The following is a 10,069-nucleotide window of genomic DNA, read 5'->3' as shown; positions in this document are numbered from 1 at the left end:
GAAGACGAGAGGAAATTACGCCACTTATATACTCAAGTTTCAAAGCACATGATTGGTTGTTTCGCTGACTGGAACTATAACTGTCTACTTGGATATTTTATTCCCTAGATGGCGCAAACACTCCAGCGCACCAGCAGCACAGAGTAGTAGCGTATGTTTTGGGTGAAACCGGTAAGTAGAGGTCGGACGAGGAGCCCATATTAAGACAATGCGATGGAAAGACCATATTAAGACAATGGGGAGACGTTGACTTCTCGGTTAGAGTGGCCTGTGTTGCAACTTTATTTGCTAGAGATACGGAGTTCCTGGTGAAGGTATCACAATATGTACATAGTGATTTTGCAAAATGTTTTAAAATGCATTTTTTTTCATAAGAGAAGATACATTGCAAAAATGCCAACTTGTCTCAGATACAAAGATAGAATGGTTGCTAGACAAGATGGCTTGGACCTCTTGGGTTGGGAACTGGAAAAAAAACCATTGCAATGTTTTGACCAATGTCAAGGTCATGGGGTAATTACAGGTGGAGGGTATGACATGTTATTGCGGGAAGTGGGGTTATGTGACTGAGTGAATAAAAATAACAAACTTTTATGACTTGTTGAATAGGCCACTTAAAAATTGATAATTAAGTTAATATGTAGACTGGGGTGTTCTCAAAGTCCTTCCAGTGGCTCAATCTTAATATATTTGCATGCATCTATTTATTTTATTTAACCTGTATTTAACCAGGAAAGCCCACTGAGACCCAGTCTTTTTTTCAATGAAAACCTGGCCAAGAAGGCAGCAACAATCAATACATTACATAATTAAAACATACAACAATACAATACAACGTGATCCAGATAAAAAAAAATTAAAAAGCATTTACACTCCTCTGTAACAGCGTCTCCCATCAATATTTTAAATGCATTCAGTGGCACTAACATATCTAGGTGAAGCATGGACTTTAGACTATTCCATGCGTCTGGGGCACAAGAAAAGGCAGTCTTACCTAATACTGTGTATTCCCCACAGAAAGTTTACACACATACATCATCTACGACCTCAATAAACTCCTAATCTGTGTCAAACTTACTTCATATGTCAGTGTTCCCTATCTAATTTTGAAAGCAAAGGCCACTGTGACACATGCCATCACTGCAGTCCTTGAGGTTTCCAATGAGAATAGCTGATTGGGTTGGAACTGAGTGTCATGTCATTAAGATAAAAAAAATAACCACAAAGTTGCACAGGTTTCCAATAGGTTAACAGTGTTTGTTTTACATAATGTGTTAGACATGTAATGCACAAACAATTAAATATGACGCATACTTAACTAATAACATGGTTTAATTGTACAACAAGGTTTCTAGATTAAAAAAGAATCAAATACAGACATAGCCAAGAAGCAAACTGGTTTAGATCAGTATAGCCTAATGCCTTACACTCTCCTTATCATTAACTATCCCTTTGATGTCACAACCCTGCCCCCTTCTCCCAGTCTTATGTCTGACAGCTCTGTGATAAGCATATTATCATCATGCACTGCTATTACTGTTGGTAGGTATAATGGCTGTGTATAAGGTGAAATGAAAATAAAACCGTACTGCCGTACTAATGCTGGAACTGAGAATGACCCATGTGCTAGAAACACACATGGGTCATATTACCTCTTTGAATAACGAGGGCAATGTTGGGTTGTAGGTGTAGTTATTAATGCTCTGAGACCAACAGTCATGTGATTTATGGGCCGTATAAGTAGGGCAATGCTGGAACATGTGTCTGGACTAAGCCGAGCTGCCTGGGTGTCAGCCTGTCTCTCTCACAGTGACCCCCTACCCACCGCCTCAGCATGTCATGTGTCATTTAATTTCCTTCCGAGGACGCATGGGTTGCAGTGGTGGAAAGGTTCCCCAAGGCACTAATGTCATGTCACTTTCTGTTGTTTCACAGTGTGGAGAGAGAGAAAGGGAAGAGAAAAGGGAGAAGAAGAGGTGTAAAGGGATGCATGACAGACACAAAGCAAATGCCTTATATAATGAATATTAGCAGACTCATGTTGTATTCTTATATCATTTTATAAATGTTCTTTAAAAAAACATGTAAAATGTTCTCAACACAACAGCATAATTATTCACCATTACAATAAACAGTAATAAATTATATCAAATATGAAAACATTAACAATTATAATATCCTTTTAAGGCAAATCAACTGTACAGCTCAAATGGACAGTAAGCAAATCTTATTATATGTTACAACATCTCTACCAGAATAATAACTTAGAACAGTGGCATTAGTTTGGCACAAAGGGAGGCAGGCAGACTCACTGCAGCATGAGACACTCCAGGGTTTTAGATTACGGAAGTGGTTAAAGTGCATTTCCAGCTAAGGATCAGCATGTTAAGCAATTAGTGTTCTTTACCTTCAATTTAAAGACAAGCAGATACAAGTTGTGCTAAAGTCCAGGGAAAACAGGTACAGTTGAAGTCGGATGTTTACATACACTTTAGCCAAATACATTCAAACTCAGTTTTTCACAATTCCTGACATTTAATCCCAGTAAAAATTCCCTGTCTTTGGTCAGTTAGGATCACCACTTTATTTTAATAATGTGAAATGTCAGAATTAGTAGAGAATGATTTCTTTCAGCTTTTATTTCTTTCCTAGTGGGTCAGAAGTTTACATACACTCAATTAGTATTTGGTAGCATTGCCTTTAAATTGTTTAACTTGGGTCAAATGTTTGGGTAGCTTGCTTCCCACAATAAGTTGGGTGAATTTTGGCCCATTCCTCCTGACAGAGCTGGTGTAACCGAGTCAGGTTTGTAGGCCTCCTTGCTCACACATGCTTTTTCAGTTCTACCCACAAATGTTCTATAGGATTTAGGTCAGGGCTTTGTGATGGCCACTCCAATACCTTGACTTTGTCCTTAAGCCATTTTGCCACAACTTTGGAAGTATGTTTGGGGTCATTGTCCATTTGGAAGACCCATTTGCGACCAAGCTTTAACTTCCTAACTGATGTCTTGAGATGCTGCTTCAATATATCCACATCATTTTCCTGCCTCATAATGCCATCTATTTTGTGAAGTGAACCAGTCCCTCCTGCAGCAAAGCAACCCCACAACATGATGCTACCACCCCCGTGCTTCACGGTTGGGATGTTGTTCTTCGGCTTGCAAGCCTCCCCCTTTTTCCTCCAAACATGACGATGGTCATTATGGCCAAACAGTTCTATTTTTGTTTCATGAAACCAGAGGACATTTATCCAAAAAGTACAATCTTTGTCCCCATGTGCAGCTGCAAACCATAGTCAGGCTTTTAATGGCGGTTTTGGAGCAGTGGCTTCTTCCTTGCTGAGAGCCTTTCAGGTTATGTCGACCAAAGTACGTTCATCTCTAGGAGACAGAACGCGTCTCCTTCCTGAGCGGTATGACGGCTGCGTGGTCCCATTGTATTTATACTTGTGTACTATTGTTTGTACAGATGAAAGTGGAACCTTCAGGCGTTTGGAAATTACTCCCAATGATGAACCAGACTTTTTGAACCAGAATTTTTTTTCAGAGGTCTTGGCTGATTTCTTTTGATTTTCCCATGATGTCAAGCAAAGAGGCACCGAGTTTGAAGGTAGGCCTTGAAATACATCCACAGGTACACCTCCAATTGACTCAAATTATGTCAATTAGCCTATCAGAAGCTTCTAAAGCCATTACATAATTTTCTGGAATTTTCCAAGCTGTTTAAAGGCACAGCCAAGTTAGTGTATGAAAACTTTGGCCAACTGGAATTGTGATACAGTGATTTATAAGTGAAATAATCTGTCTGTAAACAATTGTTGGAAAAAGTACTTGTGTCATGCACAAAGTAGATGTCCTAACCGACTTGCCAAAACTATAGTTTGATAACAAGAAATGTGTGGAGTGGTTGAAAAACTAGTTTTAATGACTCCAACCTAAGTATGTAAACTTCCGACTTCAACTGTACCTGACATTCTAGAATTCTACAGTGGGATATATATCTAAAGCCTGGAGTAGCTTAAACAGTCAAGTTTGGCTGGGAGTCCAGTGGCTAGTTAGGGACCAACAATATTATATGACTTATAGTGCAATATAGAATTTTGAAAGTAGCCCAGTAGAATAAATACATTAAAGTATTGTTTGGTGTAGCCTCACATACAATGAAGACAGACAATATTGTGCAATGCAAAACTATTGCAATCCATTCAAATATACAGACATTTTAATAAAACTACTAGTCCTCATCTTTCTGTCAAAGTATGGATACCAGTGCTTGAGGTATCATATCTTTGCAATGGGTTAATAATGTTATGGCAGAATACTGTATGTCAGTGAAGAAGTCCATTGGCACACTCACAACTAGGCAGCCTTAAGACACAAACACAGCAGTGCCTTCCAGGGCACTCCTTACTGTACTGGTTTGTCCTCAGTGACTTGACTTTCACTTTCTTCCTCGGTCCACATTTCATTCTCTCTCTTCAGGACTTGTCATCCCTCCTCAGGACTTGAGCCCCATGCGGGCCATCAGCTGTTCATACACCGTCCATGCCATGGCAGCAATCATGGTCCTCCTCAGAGAACGTGGCACCCCACCCCGGAAGAACCCTTGAAACCCGTGCTCCTGAGAGACGGAGAGAAAGAACGGCACATGTCAACTACTATTAATCAACCTGTATGTTTTATTACATAGTGTGACACTGTGTGCAGGCTAGAGGTCAGTATATAAACACATACAGACAACAGTTTAGCCTGACCCACATACGAACAACATCAGTATATTATAACAGTGCTATTGCCCTAAGCATAGTAACAACGCTGTATTCAATAAAACACCCAGAGAGATAGTTACATTGTAAATGTATCGCACAGCGTCTGCAGTCCTCCTGTACAGATGTGGGCTGACTTGGACATGGGTTTTGACCACGTCAGCTGGCTGGGTGACTAGGGAAGCCAGGACCCCGGCCAGAATCCCACAGCTGAAGTTAGCCAGGGCCGCGTAGGGAGACGTGCTTATCTCTGGGAGGAAGAAACAGAGAGACACTATAAATTCCACTCCACACCAAACAATTCACATTGAGACAGATACGTCAAAGTTATCAAATGTGGCTTCTAGTGTAACCAATACTACTGCTCCATGTTTATGTCATCGGCGTCCCCATACTGACACTTCAAAGTGATCGCACACTAGTGAAACAAATACCAGTGTTGAGCATTAGTGTGGTTTTCTGATACTGACCCTGTGGCAGAGTGTTCTTGCCCTGGCTGTAGAACATGACATAGAGGCCTGAGAAGGGAGCATCTCTGAGGAGGGTGGCGGTCAGCCCTGAGAACAGAGCTCTGGGTCCCTCTGTTTGACACACACTGCGCAAAGCCCCTGCCACGCTCCCGTAGTTATACCTGCCACTCTGAAACAACAGACACTACAGTAAACACCCACACATTAAACAGTACTCATGTAGTTACTGTAATCATACAGTATATAGAAAAGCATTTATCTTTTCCTTCCTGCCCCTCCCTACGTCTCTCTACCTGAACATACCTCAAAGCGAGTTTTAATGACAGTGACAGGCAGCATGCAGACCCCTGCCACAGTCCTGGCCCCAGCTCCCAGCAGCACAGACTCCATGGCCCCGGGTCCCTGCTCCAGGAAGTAGTGCTGCTTTAGAGAGTAGTAGGTGCTGAAGTAGATCCCTACGCCGGGGATGGTCCTCACAAACGACTGGTGGAGGAAGCAGAGCAGACATGCTGTCAGAGTCATATCCTCAACACACAGATTCAACACAATTGATGTGTTTCTGTTTATATTACTGATCATAAAGAGAGGCCAACTTACTGGTGAGACCCCCTTCCAAAGTCCTATGAGCTTCTCTGTCCGTACAACACTCAAGAACACAGTCACCATCCCCACTCTTGCTGAACTGAAAGAGCGTAAGAGAGAGAGAAAGCCGTATTAACACACTGTCCTATGAAACGACCCAAAAGTTACTTTGCAACTGCGCTTCATTTCAAAATAGCTGACGTGACATTGAGTTGGTACTAGCATGCAGGCCATGTGGAACCAGCATGAGTTTTATGACTCTTTGGAATCTCAATGTTCAGATCTACAATCTACAATATTGCTTAGTCAATGAGGCGAGTCAATAGAGTAATGCAATGCTAGTTGGTCTCATGGTCTAGGACAAGACTGTAATCTAGAGCCAGAAAACTTACTACAAACGTAACCTCACCTGATTACTATGTGGAAGTGTGGACTATGCTGTAGAGGTGTTGACTGAGCCAGCTGAAGGCTACTCACCCAGGCTGCATGTTGCTGTGAAGGGTCTGCAGGCGGGTCTTGACCAGGTCCAGAGGCTGGAAGAGCAGGGTGGAGCATGTTCCACTGAGAGAGCCACACATAAAGGCTTTGAGAGCCGGGTGACCCTGAAGGGAGAGACAAGCAGAGAGGGGAGGAAGGGAGAGTGATAACATCAAACACACACCAGTCACGGTAGAGTGCTCTTCAGCGAGAGCCCAAAGCATGATGGGCTTTATGATTGTTTACGATGGAAAGCCTGGGAAATAGGACAAATGCACATACACTCCCTACAGTAATTCACATTACATAAATACCCACACAAGCAGTAAAAACAAACATTCTGACTCAAGAATTGTGTGTAAATCAACATGTGACCATGAAGAGAACAGGCAAAAGGGCAAAGGACTCTCCATTGAAAAACTAAGATGCACCAACCCATGAACACGCACACTATTCCCCACCCTGCAAGTGTCACCCTACATCAGGTAAGTGTTATAATGCATTATAATTGGCATGCTTAGTTCTCTAAACAATCTGCCAACACAAAAATCAACAAAGAACTAGATGGCTGCAGAAAAAGCATCACATACACCATACCCGGTCCCTCTAATTTTCACATGCTGTCATTACAGACAAAAAAATACAACGCCACACACACAATATACAAAACAACACACACATCCCTCCTACAGTCCACATCCCTACCTTCCCCAGGCTACTTTTCAGTGGCTTATCCTGTTTTTCCTGCATTTGTCCCTTGTTTTCTTCCCCTCTCCGGCTAAGCTGTTATAAACTGTGGTGGGTTGTCAGGGCAAAAGCCTCCATCCCTCTCTTCACTTCTCTATAAGCTTTCCTCGGTTTCCCTTCACAAAGCAGCTTAATCCACTGGCGTATGTTTTCACTCTCTCTCACACAACCTCTCAATGCTGCTTCTCCTACTCTACCCCTCATCTTTCTGCTTCCAGTGAATGCACATCTCTGCAAAATGCCATGCGTCATACATTGTAAATGTCAGTGTGTGTGTGTGTGTGTGTGTGAGCGCATGCGCATGTTTTTGTATGTTCTGGCTTCCATAAAACAACTTATCACGGTTTACATTCTAGAGAGTATGTGCTGCTCTAGAACTAGTAATTGTGTATTTATTTCCTTATCACTGGGCATGAATTCTAGTACATTTCAATGTCTACAGCTCTGGTAAATTACTTGGTAGTTCCTGTACTGTGACATTGACAACCTGTACTCCTTCACTGGGACTTGAACCCCACACTTTCTAAACATGTCCCTGCTCCTCCCTTAATGAGGGTGCTATGGCAACAGCCCACCAACAGTGCTTGTTGACCAATGGCAGTGTTGGCACAGTGGAGGCTTGGCAAAGCCTTGCTCACTTGTTTGGCATGTCTATGAAGATTTAAGGTGGCACACCGGAGTTTGACCTACTTCAGGGCAGAGGACAATAGAGAACTTGTAAACACAGAAAACATTGAATATTCTAGAACAGCCTGAGAAAGTGCAGAGTATGAAAGTGGCCTGAAACTTCCAGCAGGTTAAAGGAGGGGTAAAGACAACTGGGTTAATCAACGATGTCACAGGATGGTACTGTGATTAACATAGGGGCTGGATTGAGAACGTAGGCCTGGGTACCCTGATCCAAAATCACAGCCAGACATAAAATGCATGTGAAATGTTAACTGAGATATTAAATATTATAACCCAAGCCATTAGACCACTGAAACCACATCAATAAAACATACTCAGCTATTCACAGTACATGTACAACAGTCACTGAAGTTACTCTAGAATTATTGTCCTTCAGACTTTCACCATGGATCAAATACTAAATGATCTATAAAAAATCCCACTCACCAGAGACAGTTCCATGGTTATTTTGAAAGTTGAGAATAAATTCCAATCCAATAACGTTGTCCTTGTATGATCAAAATCCTCGTATTTTCCTCTTATTTAATCACTTTCTCAGTCCTTACTCTGCCCCTGTCCATTCAACTTTTCCAAACGCTCCTGCACAAGAGATTACAGAGAAGATGACGATTTCATGATTGGGCATTTCAGCTGCGCAACCCACTACATAACACAGACAGAATAACCTTTCAAAACAGATACAGAATGTTACAGGCTGTAACTTACAGCACTGGTGTTTTGCAATGTTGATACAGTGTGTCCCTTACACGAGATACTGGAGAGCTGCACTGCCTCTGACTGACCCACTGAGGGGTTGGGGCACTCACCACAGCACAGACCCAATGTAGGAATCATCGGACTCACACTATGGTTCCCATTTAAGACACACAGTTACTTATTAACTAATCAAAGATCACCACCCAGTACATTAGCATTACATACACCCTGATCACGTTGCACATGTTTCTCATGCGTTTGTGTGTGCACATCTGTGTGTGTGTGTGTGTGTGTGTATGTATATGTCTCTGTGTGTGGGGGGCCCTGAAGCACCATGCTCTCAATACTGTTTGAGGAGGCACAGGTGGCCAAAATAAGTTTAAGTGCTTTTAAGTCCAGGACTGTTTTTAATAATGTGTCCAGACTCCAGACTCTTAAATCCTGATATACATTTATGGAATATGTTCTGTCATTTCAAGACATTACTTTAAAATGGCATCTATGTGACTGATTTTGTGAGAGAGTCAAGTGACTCAGCACACATATACATTGAAACAGATTAATACATTAACAATAGTCATTAATTGTAACACAGACATCACTAAATGACTAGTTGTACACTCATTCAGCCAAATTTTAGCACGGGACTGGACAGAAGTGATTATGATCCGGGGTTATAGAACTGTTGCAGAATCAGGACAGTACAGGAAAGACCGACAGGAATGAATTTACACTCCCATGTCAACCTCGAATGTACATATCGACAAATATTCAAGGTAGTTAAACATATTTATGTTAATTTTAACAAATATGATTAACATTTATCACAGGTCTCACACTAGATCCTTTTCAATCATGATAAACAGAGGTCCATAGTCATCTTCTTTGGAACCATCTGCATCTCAGGATTCCCACGCAAGAATTTAGGAGTTAATGCCTCGTTCTCGTGCTAGTCGGGAACTAGGAAACTCTGACTTGGAAACATGAGCTCTGAGTTTCCAATTTGAAAGTAGCAGAATCAACAAGGAAGCTCTAATACAAAACCCTAACAATCATGAACCAGACAGTTTTCAGAAGCGTTTCCCAGTCCAACAAAACATTTATACCGAAAATCGTACGTCTAATACGATTTCAATTCATTAGAATGAGAACACAACCCGAAGACAAGTTAGTTATAAAACGTGCACAATGAGAATAGAAACTCACATTTATAAATGCATAGGGCAAAGCATTGAACTGGAGAATGGACAAAAGACGTAATCAACAGAAACAGGCATCTGTAATTATTTGATTAAAGTGATTAACAAGCCAAGGCCATTCGCTGAAATATTGTAGCTTACAATAGGCCGTTGTATTAATACAATATAAAAACGACATTCAGTTCTCACCCAAATCTGTCCATCCTTGTGTCCAATTTTCTGTTTAAACCGGTTTAGACTTGCTTCATTATTATGCCGTTTGTCCTGGGGAACCATTTCAATTGGGATTTGTTCTGATTCAAGACTGTCCTCTTGTGGTCATGTCTGAGATCACGATGCTAAAAAAATAAAGACTACAGGACAATATTAGATCAGAGTCTAGTGTATTTCCAGTTTAAAGCCGCAATCAGCAGTAGAAAAATTAACGCGAAATCCCAGCCC

General features: G+C 41.5%; 1 protein-coding gene across 3 annotated transcripts; it reads right to left on the bottom strand.

Annotated features, from left to right (window-relative positions):
* Positions 1 to 2,041: 2,041 nt before the first annotated feature.
* Positions 2,042 to 9,996, bottom strand: LOC139364895 (mitochondrial glycine transporter B-like). Of its 3 annotated transcripts, none has more exons than XM_071102103.1 (8): positions 9,818 to 9,996; positions 8,160 to 8,312; positions 6,297 to 6,421; positions 5,835 to 5,919; positions 5,541 to 5,720; positions 5,238 to 5,406; positions 4,851 to 5,017; positions 2,042 to 4,622 (listed from the first exon to the last, which is right to left on the bottom strand). In XM_071102103.1, exons 2-8 carry the CDS (start codon positions 8,172 to 8,174, stop codon positions 4,500 to 4,502), a joined length of 864 nt encoding a protein of 287 aa, XP_070958204.1. In that variant the 5' UTR covers positions 8,175 to 8,312; positions 9,818 to 9,996; the 3' UTR covers positions 2,042 to 4,499. The 3 variants fall into 3 exon arrangements, with proteins under 3 accessions (XP_070958204.1, XP_070958203.1, XP_070958201.1); XM_071102102.1 differs by lacking the exon at positions 9,818 to 9,996 and adding an exon at positions 8,439 to 8,564; XM_071102100.1 differs by lacking the exons at positions 8,160 to 8,312; positions 9,818 to 9,996 and having other exon boundaries at positions 4,290 to 4,622; positions 6,297 to 6,711.
* Between the last annotated feature and the right edge of the window lie 73 nt (positions 9,997 to 10,069).

This window comes from Oncorhynchus clarkii, chromosome 13, assembly GCF_045791955.1.
Source record: "Oncorhynchus clarkii lewisi isolate Uvic-CL-2024 chromosome 13, UVic_Ocla_1.0, whole genome shotgun sequence".
In the NCBI taxonomy this organism is placed as follows: Eukaryota; Metazoa; Chordata; class Actinopteri; order Salmoniformes; family Salmonidae; genus Oncorhynchus; species Oncorhynchus clarkii.
Note: the sequence above shows the minus strand (reverse complement) of the source record. Positions and strands in the feature narration are given on the sequence as shown.

What these genes read in the sequence shown, in the direction of transcription:
- LOC139364895 (XM_071102100.1), bottom strand. Translation starts at nt 6,520, where the DNA reads ATGCTTTGGGCTCTCGCTGAAGAGCACTCTACCGTGACTGGTGTGTGT. An exon ending in TCATTAAAACTCGCTTTGAG is followed by an intron (nt 5,407 to 5,540) that starts GTATGTTCAGGT and finishes CTGTTGTTTCAG; the next exon opens with AGTGGCAGGTATAACTACGG. An exon ending in CAAGAACACTCTGCCACAGG is followed by an intron (nt 5,018 to 5,237) that starts GTCAGTATCAGA and finishes TCTTCCTCCCAG; the next exon opens with AGATAAGCACGTCTCCCTAC.